The sequence below is a fragment of the Plectropomus leopardus genome, chromosome 23, assembly GCF_026936395.1.
Source record: "Plectropomus leopardus strain MGB_pleo_1.0 chromosome 23, ASM2693639v1, whole genome shotgun sequence".
NCBI lineage: Eukaryota > Metazoa > Chordata > Actinopteri > Perciformes > Serranidae > Plectropomus > Plectropomus leopardus.
The window spans coordinates 4,039,209-4,056,917 of NC_142198.1; the positions used below are offsets into that span (position 1 = coordinate 4,039,209).

General features: G+C 40.6%; 1 protein-coding gene across 1 annotated transcript; it reads right to left on the minus strand.

Annotated features, from left to right (window-relative positions):
* Positions 1–3,151: 3,151 nt before the first annotated feature.
* Positions 3,152–16,893, minus strand: LOC148185589 (uncharacterized; the record flags this gene model as incomplete). The annotated part of the gene is made up of 13 exons (XM_088074021.1): positions 3,152–3,778; positions 4,203–4,498; positions 6,583–6,671; positions 7,228–7,392; positions 7,857–8,028; positions 8,190–8,252; positions 8,932–9,053; positions 9,584–9,639; positions 9,750–9,795; positions 9,952–10,016; positions 10,168–10,283; positions 10,398–13,232; positions 13,299–16,893. Coding segments are annotated over 13 exons (7,665 nt in total), but the record flags the coding sequence as incomplete, so codon positions are not given.
* Between the last annotated feature and the right edge of the window lie 816 nt (positions 16,894–17,709).

The window sequence follows — 17,709 nt, forward strand, 5'->3', positions numbered from 1 at the left end:
TCCATTCAAGCCACTAGAGAGAGATGTGCTGTTTTTTTCTCACCCTCCATTCAAAGTGTTTCAGTCTCTTTATTGTAGTTCTTCAACCATGTGGACAGACAGCATCTGTGGCCTGCTGCATCTTTACAACAATTTACAGTATGTTTATGGCACTGTGCAAGGCTGGAAGCAATAAATAGCATTTATTGTTGTTACCTTTATGCATTTTTTTATTTGTTATCGCCACCAGGCATAACCCCAGAGGGGATCGTGTGTTTGGTTTTATGTGTGTTTGTCTATCCACAATCTTATAAACTGCTGGACCAATCAGCCTAATATTATTTGTGTGCACATGTATGACTGTATGCTGCAGGACCTCTTATGGTTGCAGTGATTCACAATGGTCAAAAAAACCTGTTTTATTTACTGTTTTACGAATTCCTCAGTCCTCTTAACCCCTTGAAATCTGGTGCAACATCATGTTTCTTGTGCTGCTCTTAGATGGCTCTGGGAAGTATTTAAACCTTTGCATTCAAAACACATTGGTGCAATTTCTTTGAAAAAACATGGGAAAAAGGCAATTACTAACTTGTTAAGAAATTTTGAACAAACAGCAAGAAATTGGTAGATTTAGAAGGTTATCTTAAATAAATGTATTTTTTTTTTAAAAAAAAAAAAGCTAAGGAAAAATATCTAGCGAAAGATGAAAATAGCTAGGGAAAAAAATATTTGAAATTATCATAATTGCATATTCAAATTGTCATGTTAAGTATTATTATTTTAAGCTCTTTTTAAGGACATTATCTTGTTTCTCTTCCTTCTTACATTTTAATTTATTTATCTATTTTTTAATTTTTTTTATTTAACTAATTTTCTTGTTTTTTGTTTTTTTTTACTCATTTCTAATTTGAGGGTCATTTCTTCTTTTATTGCTTGTCAACCTCTTTCCATGTTTAAGAAAAAAAAACATCAAGCCAATTTTCTCAGGTTTCAATGTGTTAATTGGCAATAGGGGCCAAACTATAAACAAAATATACCGGGGATTCGATTTGGCTAGTAGAAATACTCGTTTTTTACTTATGTATGGCTTTTTCTAAGTATGCAGAATGGTAGATTCTAGAATTGTATCACTGGATTATAATTGTTGACGCATATAAATGGGTTAATCAATTATTTGTTGCTGCTGGTATTTTTTCATTTTCTGTAACCACTTGTCCTCGTATGGGGGCGGGGGTGCTGGAGCTAATCCCAGTCTACATCGGGCGGAAGGCGAGGTACACCCTGGACAGGTTGCCAGACTATCGCAGGCCTAACACATATAGACAAACAACCAATATATATATATATATATATATATATATATATAGACACACACACACACACACACACACACACAGAGACTACATTCATATATTTTGCATTTTTAATCTGAATTTGCAAAATACCTGAAGATATCAAAGACTTGTAGTGCAATGGAAGTACAATAGTAATATACTGGAGCACAAGCATAACATAGTAGAAATACTCAAGACTAGTTGCAAGTAAATAGCTACTTTCCACTACTGGGCATGAGCAGATTATGAGCAAATGGGTCCTTATGCAGATATACAAAGGGCCCCATCCCCGAGACTTTGTGGTTGGAGGTGACGTCACTTTGTAGTTGTTATGCATATTTTAGTGTCTTATTGAAGCTAATTTTCTTTGTGGTTATTTTGTTTCTCTTTGTGGTCATTTTGAGTCTTTTTCTGGTAGGTACTTTTTAATTTGACATTCTGCAAGTGGGTAGCCTTGCAAAACTATTTCAATAAATATTTTAATTCAATCTATTCCATAAATACATTTACAATATCATTATATTTCAGCTTAAATTAAACAATTGCTAAAGCGTGGTCAAATATTTCTTGTTTCATTAGCTGACCATCTGTTTTCTCTTTGAGAATCATTTCCTCTCTGCAGTGATGGAAGCTCCACAGAAACAAGCCTACAGTGACCCTCAGTGGCGTCACACTGACAGTACACACTATAGGCTGTGTGTTTTTATTTTTCACAGCACTAGTGGCCTGGAGAACTCTCGTTCTTGTAGATTAGTTTTAGTTAGTGTTGGCTTGGAAACAGCAGTTGTTTATGTAAATTTTAAAGCTTTAGAACAGCTACTAAATGGACCTTAACCCCTTTAAACCTGTAACAACATTGGTTTTCTCAAGGTATTTTACCCTTCAAAACTGAGCAAATTGGCTCACGGGGAAAAAAGGCAATGATCAACTTTGCAAGAAATGTCATACAAATGTCCCCCCAGTTCTTAGAACTTTCATTTTATGCCATGTGTTGTTAAGTTGCTTATTACCTTCTCCCCGTGCTTTTGAAAGAAATCAATCCAATATTCACAGATTTCAGATTTAAGGTGAGACTGTTTTATCATTTGTGGAAAAAGTGTGCTTTAGTTAAGTTGATATTCAGTATATAGACAAAATGTTTCAAGTGTATGTTGGTAATTAAAGCTTTAAAAGTTTGCTATGCTTTGTTTGAACACCAAAAGCCAGTTTTACATCTTAAAAGGGACAGTTCATACTAAAATAAAAATCAACAATCAAAATAACATATTTTTACTCTTACCTGTAATACTATTAATCAGTCTAGATTATTTTGGTGTGAGTTGCAGAGTGTTGGAGATATCGGCCGTAGAGATGTGTGCTTTCTCACCAATATAAAGGAACTAGATGGAACTCAGCTTGTGGTGCTGAAAGCAGAAAAAAAAATATGATAAACTCAACAGCAATGTCTCTTTCTGGAAATCATGGCTCAATTACTCAAGATAATGAACAGGAGGCAGACAAAGCAGATAAGTAGTAGATGGACAAGGTCAGTAACGATGACTCATTTTGAGTGGAACTGCTGAGTCTTCCATGGGAATTGTAAAGATCAATCCAGCAAGCAGAGTGTGTGTGAGGCTTGGGTATATATAGTGGCTGTTTCTAATCACGCAAAGGTGAACTGAGTTGCCTTGACGAGGTGGGTGTGACTGATGTAGAGGAGCAGGAAACCAGGATAAATGGAAAATTATTGACTGGGTGACTGGACAGGTGAGTAGGTGAGCAGTCATCATCTATCAATATCATATCATGCGTTACTAAACATTATCAAGATCTCTGATGGAAAGCATCTCACAGAGCCCTTTAAGTTAAATAACTTTTTTATTTAGGTGACACAGTGCATACGGCCTTAAGGCCCAAACAACATTGATATTGCAAATTGATAAAAACAAAGCTACTCCTTAGTTCAGTAGTGCATTGCTCAGGCAGTCAGCTATTTGCTAAAGTGACCCAGTGTCAAATTTAAATATTTTTCTATCAGCAGTTGATCAAATGACTGTATATAGTGTAGTGACTAACCAATAACTATTCCTGTTACTAGAGTCAGTCATTTTCATACATTCAACTCATCACTGTATCAGGACTGCAAGAAACAGTTTAAATGAGAACTTGTGAAATACCATACCTTCTATTATTTAAAAAGAGAGATTCTTTTTACAATATAAACACATATTCATAAATATACTATATGCAGTGCATTTGATTGACACCTTCCCTGCTGCCGTTTTACAAAACAAAATAAAAACTAAAAACAAAGAAATCAAACAGTGATGTTGACACCTTAAAGCAGCAGTTACAAATACTTTGATATTATAAACAGAAGATGTCAAAGTCAACAGTATGACGCATGAGCTGAGACTCTTGCCCAGCTTTGATTGCACCGCTTAGAGGTCCAAGGATGTCCAAATCTGAGGCCTGTTTGTCCTTGTCTGTGGACAGAAAGACGGAAAAAGAAAGAAAGAAACAAAAAACAGAGGAAAAGATTGAAAGAAATAAATGAAGAGAGAAAAGGACAAAAGAAAACAAATGAAAAGATACAGAAAGGGGGTTAAAAAAGAAAGTAAGAATGGAAGAAAAAAAAGCAAGATAAAATGGAAAAAGTTAGAATAGATAACAGGAGGGGATAAAGAGTGAAAAAGAAAAAACAGAAAGACAGACAGATAGACAGAGAGAAAGAAAGAAAGAAAGAAAGAAAGAAAGAAAGAAAGAAAGAAAGAAAGAAAGAGGGAAAGAGAGAGAGAGAGAGGATAAAAGAAAAAGTGAAAATGTAAAAAGTAAGTAAAAAGTTAAATAAGTGCAAAGTAATCAATAACAGAAGAGGACTATGTTGTGCTTCTGTGTGTCTGTACTGACCGGCTGGATGGATGAAGCGTCTCTGTGAGGCTGAGACAAACCGGCAGACTGTGGATGCCCATCATTAGAGAATGATAGAGTAGTAGTAGTTGGTGCACTGTGTTGATTTGGTGTATCTGGCAGGTAGTAGTCAGTATCCAGCCCGTGAATAGTCGCTGATGAGCTCCACTGTGTGTTGTCAGTATCCAGAGATGGTTCAGTATGAGTGTAGACAGGAACAGATCGTCTGTATGATTCTACTTCATCTCTGTGGATGGTCGATTCTTCATGTGCGTAAGCAAGGTTGTTGACATCTCCTAAACACAGCACAACAGCATGAGGTTAATGTCAGTCACATGGGCTACAGACTATGTGTCATTATATGTAAGTTCAAGCAGTGTCACACAGGAAGCTGAACATCTCTCCCTCCTAACCAGATTATCTTTCTTCTGATTCCAGTTGGATGTTTGTGCCAAATGTGAGAAAGCTCCCTCAAGATGTTATTAAGAGTTCATGTATACAAGAATGAGAGGGATGGGAGGTCACATTGACAATTTCTAATTCTAATTCATTGTTGAGTTAGAGTGGGAGTTTGTGCAAAATTTTGAGAATTCCCTTAAGTTTCTCTTGAGATATATCGTGTTCCTTTGATCACCAAAATCTAATACAATCAGTAAGTTCCAGTTAAAGTTTGTGTCAAATTTGAGGAAATTTCCTCAAGTTGTTCTTGAGATATTGCATTTGCAAGAGAGAGAAAGATTCAAGGTCACACTGACCTTGACTGTCGACCACGAAAATCGTATTGTTCATTGCTGAGTCCAAGTAAATGTTTGTGAAAATTTAAAAAAAATGTTCTTGAGATATCGCATTCATAATATGAGACAAATGCAAGGTCATAGTGACCATGACCTTTGAACCCAAAAATCTTATCAGTTCATTGTTGAGCCCAAGTGGACGTTTGTGTCAGACTTGAAGAAATTTCCTCAAGGTGCTCTTGAGATATTGCATTCACAAGAATGAGACGGATGCAAGGTCACACTGACCATGAACTATGACCGCCAAAATCTAATCAATTCATCGTTGAGCCTGAGTGGACATTTCTGCCAAATATGAGGAAACTCCCTCCTGGTATTCTTGAGATATTACGTTCGTGACAATGACAAAGATACACGTCACAGTGACTCTGACCTTTGGTCACCAAAATCATATCAGTTTATTGTTGAGTCCAAGTGGACATTTGTGAATGAGTTTAAGCCTCCCGTTCTTACAAAAATGGAACACAGAGTTAGCTCCGATGCTGCTTCGCATGCAAGCCTCTCCCCATTGGTGCAGGTGTATTACACTTGCTAAATCTCTCCACGTGTAATGTGAAACGTGGCAGGAATAACCACACTCCTCTGTTTTCCCAGTTTTATGGCATGTATTAAAACCGTAAAACCAAACCAAATAAAAAAACACGACTCCCATGAGTGTTGTTTCAAGCAGCAGTAAGCAGCTGAATCCCATAAAAAGTTGTGATAAAGTCACTGTGCCACACCCTTCTCAGCACCAGACTGCAAATAGACACAACGCGGGTTTCCATTACAGAGTTGCGCAAAACTTTAGCGATATTTTCAAAATTTCAATTAAACGCAATTGCGAGATGACTGCACTTCCATTGAGTGTTATGATGTGAGTTCTTTCCTAATGTTACACAACTTTCCTGTTGCGATGACATTCCAGTAACCATGGCGATGGATGTTCAAAACATTGGTAGGTTTATTTTAATGGCAGCCACTCCTATCGCCATAATTTCTTTGTCTCGTATAAGAGTAAAGATCTCAGTCTTATCCTCTGATCACACATACCGAGCCATATTTTGCAGAATGTCATGTCACTTTGTTGTACTTTTTCTTCTTTGGGTTTCATGACAGTTGGCATCCATAGAGCCACATTAAATATCACATCATATTAGGTATAAAAGCCAAAAAAGTGTTTCCATTGAAGTTTTGCAAAATATGGCTTTTTCAAATTGGTTGAAATACCAACTCATGCGAGGATATCTAGACTGATAAAAAGCTCTTTAGGTAAGAGAAAAAAAAAAGGTTTTTGATTTTGGGGTGAACTGTCCCTTTAAGTCGTTCCTTAGCATACCCACACAGGACAAGGAATTCGCCCTGAAGCATGAAACATATTCAAATCTTGAGCCAGCAACAAGTCAGACTGACACAATGCAAATGTTAGTTCAAGCTTAATATTTTGTTCTTAATCATATTTCCTGAATTTCGTATTATTAATTTGTCAAACAAAAACACTCAATTGTAACAATGCTACATCCAGAACACAAGAGTAAACAGTGTGTGTGTGTGTGTGTGTGTGTGTGTGTGTGTGTGTGTGTGTGTGTGTAAAACAGATAAATTACCAGCATTATCAATGTCACTGTTGGACCTGGACCACTCAAATTCCTCATTTATCCACTCGTTCACCAGCTGGTCTCTAAAGACCCTGCTCCTGCAGACATGGCAGAGCAGGTTTTATCATTTCAGCTGTCATTATAGAATAAATACATATCTTGTAGTATTGAAAATATGAAAACAAAAAAGAATAAATAAAATAAAATGAGATCCAATAAAATATAATGCAATTAAAAATTAATTAAAAACATTAATAAAATAAAATAAAACACCTATTCCAAACACTGTATCAATGGTATTATGACATACTTTACATCATATCATAAATGACAGAATATAAAAAAAAACATGATTTTTTTTTTTGAATGAACAGAGTATGAAAAACCTTTGTAGACATAACTACAAAAAATATGACTGAACTTTCTCAGGTATGTTGAGTAGAACTTCCTAATGAGCAGAAGTCTCAAATTATCTACTATTCAGCCACTTAAAAACTTTAAACTTAAAAAATTGGGACAATGTTATTTAAAACTGAAACTACATGATTCTTATATATGTTGAGTGAACTGAGCTAAACTAAACTAAAGTTCAGGAACATTCTGTCATGTCTTTGTATGCTGATCAACAGCAGTTTATATCAGATTACAGCTTACCTCCTCTTTTGCCTGAGTTTGTTCCTCAGCAGAAACGCAGACAAGACTCCAACTACCACCAATAGACAAGCAAGGGTCACACTCAACCCTGCATAGAAAGCAGTCCGATGTATGGGGAGGCTGCAGTCATCGTTCAGGTACCATGTCTCTTCCACATTGTGACACCTGAAACACAAGGAAGAGAAAAGTTAAATTACAGAAACTGACGTCACAAGAAGCAGCATTTCTGTCATTACAGTGAACCTGATCTGTCACTCTAATGGATCTTTATTACAGAACACTCAAAATTAGTTAGATGATATGACAAATAAACATGGAATTAGTGATGCAGAATAAATTAAACTCAACGTGGGTTCATTTTTAACAAAATCTTGTAAATTGATAGTCACTTTTTTAAGTATTTAAAGTTTCAGTTTTGAGGCTAATTTAACCTTCAAATGTATAATGGAACAGCACCTCTAATGTTTGTCTCCTATGTGCTTTTCTTTGAACTGTACATTGGGAGGAATTACTCTGTATTGTGCCAAAAACTGCAGGTCCTGAAATGACCACTAGAGGCTGGCTCCAAGAGTGAGTAAATCCTCACAGATCCCCCATGTAGTAGAACACACATGAAACTGACAACTTACTCGCAAATAGGTCCAGCGGTTTTGAACACATAGCAGATTCCCCTGTTGTAGCATCTTTTATGATCTGTGTGTTGACTGTGACACACAGTCACACAAGTTATTTTTCCATCGATAGACAAAGGTTGGTAGTATTTAAAAATATCTGGATCTTTAACAAACTGTTCACAGACCCCTGGTACATAGAGAAGGAAAACAAAGAAGAGTTAAATAAGTAAATTAAACTGTTAATTTCAGGTATGTCAGTCATAACTACAGACACAGTGGAAAATCTCCAAAGGTCATTATTTAAAGACTGGTCAGCCAAAAGGTGCACATGCACAAGGTAATACTTACATCCAAAATCAGCCTCCGTTTCAGTCACTGTGGGCCGAGCGGTGGTGTTAAAATCAGGACATTCTGAAAGTTCAGAGGATAAAATATTAACAATCTAATTTAAAAATCACTAATATCACAAGGTTCTGTAAACAGAACCTGACAGTTTTTGGTTACGTTTTCAGCCTGTTGGATGGACTGCAGTGAAAATTGGTACATGTATTCATGGTTCCCCATTATCACATTTTCTTCAACTTTTTTCTTTTTTAGCACACTTTTAGCATTAGCACATTTTCTTTATCTTTCTTTTTTCTTTTTAGTATTATTACATTTTCCTTTATTTATTTTGCAATAATGTGATTACAGAACAAGAAAAGACAAATTACCCAAAACAAGTTACAGATAGAAAAATGGAAAACAGCAAGATAAACTATGCATTTGATAAGTTGACCCTCTGACTTTTTATCTTGTACCAGCAGGTCAAGTTTTCACTTATACAGTGAAATAAAGGGATTGGCACGAAAATTGGTACAAACATACAGTTTCCAGATGGGGTGTTCTAATAATTTTGGTTACCCCCGAATTTTCCTCAAGTACCGCAAGCAGCTAGACATTTGTGGTTTTGAGTGAAGTATCTAGACAACTGATAACAACAATTTGAGGCAAGGATATGTCTTCACATGGTCCTTTGAATCAAAATGATTATGATTTCATTTCAGGTTTTGCTAACAGTGTATATATGGTTATAAATGTTCTTTCTTACCTCCTGTGCAGCTGTCAAGACCATCAACAGCCCCAGTAATTGCTCCAACATCTTCCTGATATAGCTGTTCAGCATCAACGGTATTTGGAATCCCCAGAACCACATCATGTGAGACATTAACACTGAGGCAGAAAGAATTTCATACATGTCAGTAGGCGGGTCTCCATTAACAATCAAATTGCGCAAATTGAAATTGCGAATACAAAATACTCCTACTCGAAACTACTTATAATATACATAATATATATAATAATAATTTTTTCGCTTTTATAGCTCATATGATGTGCAACACGGGGTGATGGTAATGCGTCTTTATGGATGCCAACTGCCATTAAACCCAAAGAGGAAGAAAAGTACAACAAAGTGATATGACATTCTACAAAACAGATGGCGGAAGAGACCGAGATCTTCTTAACTCTTACTCGAGGCAAAGAAATTATGGCGATATTAGATTGTCTTTATTGAGAGGCCGCAATAGAAATGAACCAGCCAATGTTTTGGACAGACAGACAGTGATGCCCCTAAATGGTACACACCGGATATTAAAGTTTTTTCAGTGGGTCTTAACTGAGAATAGAGGGGTTGACGTTGATGTTTGACATTTATCAGTTGCACTTATTGGAAGTACTCTTGTTTACTCTTCTCTAATTACCTTTCTGCTCTTGATGTGATGTGGTTGACAGCCATGGCTTCATCCAATAATCGTGTCTGAAATAAAGATTTTTAAAAAATGAATGAATGACACTGAATGAAAGTTATGCCTTTGTCTCTCATCTCTGACTCAAATGCACTGTTTAAAAATCGTTGACTTGCTTTACCTCATCCACAGTTTCACGAGAGACTCTGATCAAAGCGGCTCCACGACTTAGAAAAAAGAGCGAGGGAGATTTGTTATGGACAAAAAGCTTGGTACCTGAAACTCTTGTCATGTTAGGATGTGCATCAAAATCTTATTAAATCTGCATCTTTAAGACAACTTCAATTATGAATATTCTCTTTTCAAAAACTTTAGTACATTACCTTACACTTTTTACCACCACTTCTTTAAAGTTTGCTATCTTCTTTGCCAGGTAATACTTCTCCATCTGAAAAATGACAAGCAAGGAAGGCAAAAAAAGTTTCAGTTTTTGAGTTATATTAGAAGCTGTTCACCTGTTAGTAACAAAAAAAGATTAATAAATGCATAAGGTGTCATACAGTAGCTTTAAACAAGCATATAATATCTGAATATCTCACCTGGTTGGTGAAGTTTCCAACAAATTCTTTGTATTCACGGGATGTTTCATCATCATATTTTACATTATATTCCTGATTGATCATCAAATTAACCACAACCATCCGGATGATTGTAACTGTGAATGGGAACAAATGTTTATGTGAAGATGAAATGAAGCAAAAAATTATTAAGGATATTTAACGCTCTTTAAAAATTGCAAAGACTATATTTTGTTAGTAATCTTTTTTACCTGGTTCAACATCAATTTCAACAAACTGGCAAACTGTGCCATTAAGTCCAACAGGGCATGTGCAATTGTAGCCATTGAAAGTCCCTCCATTCTGACATTGTAAGGGCTCTGACGTGGAAACTGGTGGGTCAGTGCTTGGCAGAGTTGGTAGATTTGTAGTTGGTTTAGTTGGAGCTGTCGTTGGGTGAGTGGGTGGGTTAATGGATGGTGTGGTTGATTGCACAGGTGTTACCTCAGATGTTCCAGGTGTAGATATGCCAACAGTTTGGCCAGTTGTTAACTGAGTTGTGACAGTATGATCAGTTGTGGAGGTGGCATTGGTTTGTGTAGTTGTTGACTCAGTTGTACCAGGGAAATCAGTTGTGAACATGCCATTAGTGGGATTACTTGTCCCACTTGATTCAGTGGTTGTAATGTTGTCATTGGAAGTCCTTGCATCAGTTGTGTAGGTGTCTTGAGTTGGTCCACTTGTGAGCTCAGTTGTACCAGACTGTTCGGTCGTTGAGGTGCCATCAGGTAGCTCAGTTGTGAACTGCGATGTAGCAGTCTGCTCAGTAGTTGAGATACCATCGGTTTGCTCTGTTATTACCTCAGTTGTACCAGATACATCAGTTGTGGATGTGCCATCAGTCGGTTGACTTGTCACAGCTGATTGGGTGGTTGTGATGTAGTGAGTGGAAGAACCTGCATCAGTGAACTCAGTTGATAACATTGAAACTGTTGTGCCACTTTGGTCAGATGTTGCAGTGGGATAAGTGGACTCAGTCGTGACCACTGAAGCAGTGAGATCGGTTTTGCCTGTTGTGAAAGAGGTGCCGGTGGTCTCAGCTGTGGAAGATTCTTGTGTTGTATGAGTTTGATCAGTGACAGAGGTGCCATCAATTTGCCCAGTTGTAAACTGAGTTGTAGCAATCTGCTCAGTGGTTGAGGTACCATCAGTTTGCCCTATTGTCACATCAGTTGTACCAGAAAAATCAGTTGTGGATGTGCCATCAGTGGTTTGACTTGTCACAGCTGATTCAGTGGTTGTAATGTGGTCAGTGGAAGAAGTTGCATCAGTGAACTCAGTTGATAACATTGAGACTGTTGTGCCACTTTGGTCAGACGTTGCAGTGGGATTGGTGGACTCTGTTGTTAAAACAGCGGCAGTCGCATAAGTCTGTTCAGTTGTGAAAGAGGCGTCGGTGGTCTCAGCTGTGGAGGATTCTTGTGTTGTATAAGTTTGATCAGTGACAGAGGTGCCATCAGTCTGCACGGTTGTTACCTCAGTTTTATCTGATTGAGCAGTTGTGTAGGTACCTTCAGTTGTCCCACTTGTTCCTGCAGTTGTTTCATATACATCAGTTGTGGAGATGTCTTGAGTCGGTCCACTTGTGAGCTCAGTAGTCCCAGACTGATCTGTCGCTGAGGTGCCATCAGTTTGCCCAGTTGTAAACTGAGTTGTAGCAATCTGCTCAGTGGTTGAGATACCATCAGTTTGCCCTGTTGTTAACTGAGTTGTAGCAGTCTGATCAGTGGTTGAGGTACCATCAGTTTGCCCTGTTAACTGAGTAGTAGCAGTCTGCTCAGTGGTTGAGGTACCATCAGTTTGCCCTGTTGTGACCTCAGTCGTTAACACGGCAGCAGTGAGATCTGTTTGGTCAGTTGTGGCAGAGGCGTCGGTGGTCTCAGCTGTGGAGGATTCTTGTGTTGTATAAGTTTGATCAGTGACAGAGGTGCCATCAGTCTGCACGGTTGTTGCCTCAGTTTTATCTGATTGAGCAGTTGTGTAGGTACCTTCAGTTGACCCACTTGTTCCTGCAGTTGTTTCATATACATCAGTTGTGGAGATGTCTTGAGTCGGTCCACTTGTGAGCTCAGTAGTCCCAGACTGATCTGTCGCTGAGGTGCCATCAGTTTGCCCAGTTGTAAACTGAGTTGTAGCAATCTGCTCAGTGGTTGAGATACCATCAGTTTGCCCAGTTGTTAACTGAGTTGTAGCAGTCTGATCAGTGGTTGAGGTACCATCAGTTTGCCCTGTTAACTGAGTAGTAGCAGTCTGCTCAGTGGTTGAGGTACCATCAGTTTGCCCTGTTGTGACCTCAGTCGTTAACACGGCAGCAGTGAGATCTGTTTGGTCAGTTGTGGCAGAGGCGTGGGTGGTCTCAGCTGTGGAGGATTCTTGTGTTGTATAAGTTTGATCAGTGACAGAGGTGCCATCAGTCTGCACGGTTGTTACCTCAGTTTTATCTGATTGAGCAGTTGTGTAGGTACCTTCAGTTGTCCCACTTGTTCCTGCAGTTGTTTCATATACATCAGTTGTGGAGATGTCTTGAGTCGGTCCACTTGTGAGCTCAGTAGTCCCAGACTGATCTGTCGCTGAGGTGCCATCAGTTTGCCCAGTTGTAAACTGAGTTGTAGCAATCTGCTCAGTGGTTGAGATACCATCAGTTTGCCCAGTTGTTAACTGAGTTGTAGCAGTCTGATCAGTGGTTGAGGTACCATCAGTTTGCCCTGTTAACTGAGTAGTAGCAGTCTGCTCAGTGGTTGAGGTACCATCAGTTTGCCCTGTTGTGACCTCAGTCGTTAACACGGCAGCAGTGAGATCTGTTTGGTCAGTTGTGGCAGAGGCGTGGGTGGTCTCAGCTGTGGAGGATTCTTGTGTTGTATAAGTTTGATCAGTGACAGAGGTGCCATCAGTCTGCACGGTTGTTGCCTCAGTTTTATCTGATTGAGCAGTTGTGTAGGTACCTTCAGTTGTCCCACTTGTTCCTGCAGTTGTTTCATATACATCAGTTGTGGAGATGTCTTGAGTCGGTCCACTTGTGAGCTCAGTAGTCCCAGACTGATCTGTCGCTGAGGTGCCATCAGTTTGCCCAGTTGTAAACTGAGTTGTAGCAATCTGCTCAGTGGTTGAGATACCATCAGTTTGCCCTGTTGTTAACTGAGTTGTAGCAGTCTGATCAGTGGTTGAGGTACCATCAGTTTGCCCTGTTAACTGAGTAGTAGCAGTCTGCTCAGTGGTTGAGGTACCATCAGTTTGCCCTGTTGTGACCTCAGTCGTTAACACGGCAGCAGTGAGATCTGTTTGGTCAGTTGTGGCAGAGGCGTGGGTGGTCTCAGCTGTGGAGGATTCTTGTGTTGTATAAGTTTGATCAGTGACAGAGGTGCCATCAGTCTGCACGGTTGTTACCTCAGTTTTATCTGATTGAGCAGTTGTGTAGGTACCTTCAGTTGTCCCACTTGTTCCTGCAGTTGTTTCATATACATCAGTTGTGGAGATGTCTTGAGTCGGTCCACTTGTGAGCTCAGTAGTCCCAGACTGATCTGTCGCTGAGGTGCCATCAGTTTGCCCTGTTGTAAACTGAGTTGTAGCAATCTGCTCAGTGGTTGAGATACCATCAGTTTGCCCAGTTGTTAACTGAGTTGTAGCAGTCTGATCAGTGGTTGAGGTACCATCAGTTTGCCCTGTTAACTGAGTAGTAGCAGTCTGCTCAGTGGTTGAGGTACCATCAGTTTGCCCTGTTGTGACCTCAGTCGTTAACACGGCAGCAGTGAGATCTGTTTGGTCAGTTGTGGCAGAGGCGTGGGTGGTCTCAGCTGTGGAGGATTCTTGTGTTGTATAAGTTTGATCAGTGACAGAGGTGCCATCAGTCTGCACGGTTGTTACCTCAGTTTTATCTGATTGAGCAGTTGTGTAGGTACCTTCAGTTGTCCCACTTGTTCCTGCAGTTGTTTCATATACATCAGTTGTGGAGATGTCTTGAGTCGGTCCACTTGTGAGCTCAGTAGTCCCAGACTGATCTGTCGCTGAGGTGCCATCAGTTTGCCCAGTTGTAAACTGAGTTGTAGCAATCTGCTCAGTGGTTGAGATACCATCAGTTTGCCCAGTTGTTAACTGAGTTGTAGCAGTCTGATCAGTGGTTGAGGTACCATCAGTTTGCCCTGTTAACTGAGTAGTAGCAGTCTGCTCAGTGGTTGAGGTACCATCAGTTTGCCCTGTTGTGACCTCAGTCGTTAACACGGCAGCAGTGAGATCTGTTTGGTCAGTTGTGGCAGAGACGTCGGTGGTCTCAGCTGTGGAGGATTTTTGTGTTGTATAAGTTTGATCAGTGACAGAGGTGCCATCAGTCTGCACGGTTGTTACCTCAGTTTTATCTGATTGAGCAGTTGTGTAGGTACCTTCAGTTGTCCCACTTGTTCCTGCAGTTGTTTCATATACATCAGTTGTGGAGATGTCTTGAGTAGGTCCACTTGTGAGCTCAGTAGTCCCAGACTGATCTGTCGCTGAGGTGCCATCAGTTTGCCCAGTTGTAAACTGAGTTGTAGCAATCTGCTCAGTGGTTGAGATACCATCAGTTTGCCCAGTTGTTAACTGAGTTGTAGCAGTCTGATCAGTGGTTGAGGTACCATCAGTTTGCCCTGTTAACTGAGTAGTAGCAGTCTGCTCAGTGGTTGAGGTACCATCAGTTTGCCCTGTTGTGACCTCAGTCGTTAACACGGCAGCAGTGAGATCTGTTTGGTCAGTTGTGGCAGAGACGTCGGTGGTCTCAGCTGTGGAGGATTTTTGTGTTGTATAAGTTTGATCAGTGACAGAGGTGCCATCAGTCTGCACGGTTGTTACCTCAGTGTTATCTGATTGAGCAGTTGTGTAGGTACCTTCAGTTGTCCCACTTGTTCCTGCAGTTGTTTCATATACATCAGTTGTGGAGATGTCTTGAGTAGGTCCACTTGTGAGCTCAGTAGTCCCAGACTGATCTGTCGCTGAGGTGCCATCAGTTTGCCCAGTTGTAAACTGAGTTGTAGCAATCTGCTCAGTGGTTGAGATACCATCAGTTTGCCCAGTTGTTAACTGAGTTGTAGCAGTCTGATCAGTGGTTGAGGTACCATCAGTTTGCCCTGTTAACTGAGTAGTAGCAGTCTGCTCAGTGGTTGAGGTACCATCAGTTTGCCCTGTTGTGACCTCAGTCGTTAACACGGCAGCAGTGAGATCTGTTTGGTCAGTTGTGGCAGAGGCGTCGGTGGTCTCAGCTGTGGAGGATTCTTGTGTTGTATAAGTTTGATCAGTGACAGAGGTGCCATCAGTCTGCACGGTTGTTACCTCAGTTTTATCTGATTGAGCAGTTGTGTAGGTACCTTCAGTTGTCCCACTTGTTCCTGCAGTTGTTTCATATACATCAGTTGTGGAGATGTCTTGAGTCGGTCCACTTGTGAGCTCAGTAGTCCCAGACTGATCTGTCGCTGAGGTGCCATCAGTTTGCCCAGTTGTAAACTGAGTAGTAGCAGTCTGCTCAGTGGTTGAGATACCATCAGTTTGCCCTGTTAACTGAGTAGTAGCAGTCTGCTCAGTGGTTGAGGTACCATCAGTTTGCCCTGTTAACTGAGTAGTAGCAGTCTGCTCAGTGGTTGAGGTACCATCAGTTTGCCCTGTTAACTGAGTAGTAGCAGTCTGCTCAGTGGTTGAGGTACCATCAGTTTGCCCTGTTGTTACCTCAGTCGTTAACACGGCAGCAGTGAGATCTGTTTGGTCAGTTGTGAAAGAGACGTCGGTGGTCTCAGCTGTGGAGGATTCTTGTGTTGTATAAGTTTGATCAGTGACAGAGGTGCCATCAGTCTGCACGGTTGTTACCTCAGTTTTATCTGATTGAGCAGTTGTGTAGGTACCTTCAGTTGTCCCACTTGTTCCTGCAGTTGTTTCATATACATCAGTTGTGGAGATGTCTTGAGTCGGTCCACTTGTGAGCTCAGTAGTCCCAGACTGATCTGTCGCTGAGGTGCCATCAGTTTGCCCAGTTGTAAACTGAGTTGTAGCAATCTGCTCAGTGGTTGAGATACCATCAGTTTGCCCTGTTGTTAACTGAGTTGTAGCAGTCTGATCAGTGGTTGAGGTACCATCAGTTTGCCCTGTTAACTGAGTAGTAGCAGTCTGCTCAGTGGTTGAGGTACCATCAGTTTGCCCTGTTGTGACCTCAGTCGTTAACACGGCAGCAGTGAGATCTGTTTGGTCAGTTGTGGCAGAGGCGTCGGTGGTCTCAGCTGTGGAGGATTCTTGTGTTGTATAAGTTTGATCAGTGACAGAGGTGCCATCAGTCTGCACGGTTGTTACCTCAGTTTTATCTGATTGAGCAGTTGTGTAGGTACCTTCAGTTGTCCCACTTGTTCCTGCAGTTGTTTCATATACATCAGTTGTGGAGATGTCTTGAGTCGGTCCACTTGTGAGCTCAGTAGTCCCAGACTGATCTGTCGCTGAGGTGCCATCAGTTTGCCCAGTTGTAAACTGAGTTGTAGCAATCTGCTCAGTGGTTGAGATACCATCAGTTTGCCCCGTTGTTAACTGAGTTGTAGCAGTCTGATCAGTGGTTGAGGTACCATCAGTTTGCCCTGTTAACTGAGTAGTAGCAGTCTGCTCAGTGGTTGAGGTACCATCAGTTTGCCCTGTTGTGACCTCAGTCGTTAACACGGCAGCAGTGAGATCTGTTTGGTCAGTTGTGGCAGAGACGCCGGTGGTCTCAGCTGTGGAGGATTCTTGTGTTGTATAAGTTTGATCAGTGACAGAGGTGCTATCAGTCTGCACGGTTGTTGCCTCAGTTTTATCTGATTGAGCAGTTGTGTAGGTACCTTCAGTTGTCCCACTTGTTCCTGCAGTTGTTTCATATACATCAGTTGTGGAGATGTCTTGAGTCGGTCCACTTGTGAGCTCAGTAGTCCCAGACTGATCTGTCGCTGAGGTGCCATCAGTTTGCCCAGTTGTAAACTGAGTTGTAGCAATCTGCTCAGTGGTTGAGATACCATCAGTTTGCCCTGTTGTTAACTGAGTTGTAGCAGTCTGATCAGTGGTTGAGATACCATCAGTTTGCCCTGTTAACTGAGTAGTAGCAGTCTGCTCAGTGGTTGAGGTACCATCAGTTTGCCCTGTTGTGACCTCAGTCGTTAACACGGCAGCAGTGAGATCTGTTTGGTCAGTTGTGGCAGAGGCCACAGTGGTCTCAGCTGTGGCAGAGGCATTGGTGGTCTCAGCTGTGGAGGATTCTTGTGTTGTATAAGTTTGATCAGTGACAGAGGTGCCATCAGTCTGCACGGTTGTTACCTCAGTTTTATCTGATTGAGCAGTTGTGTAGGTACCTTCAGTTGTCCCACTTGTTCCTGCAGTTGTTTCATATACATCAGTTGTGGAGATGTCTTGAGTCGGTCCACTTGTGAGCTCAGTAGTCCCAGACTGATCTGTCGCTGAGGTGCCATCAGTTTGCCCAGTTGTAAACTGAGTTGTAGCAATCTGCTCAGTGGTTGAGATACCATCAGTTTGCCCTGTTGTTAACTGAGTTGTAGCAGTCTG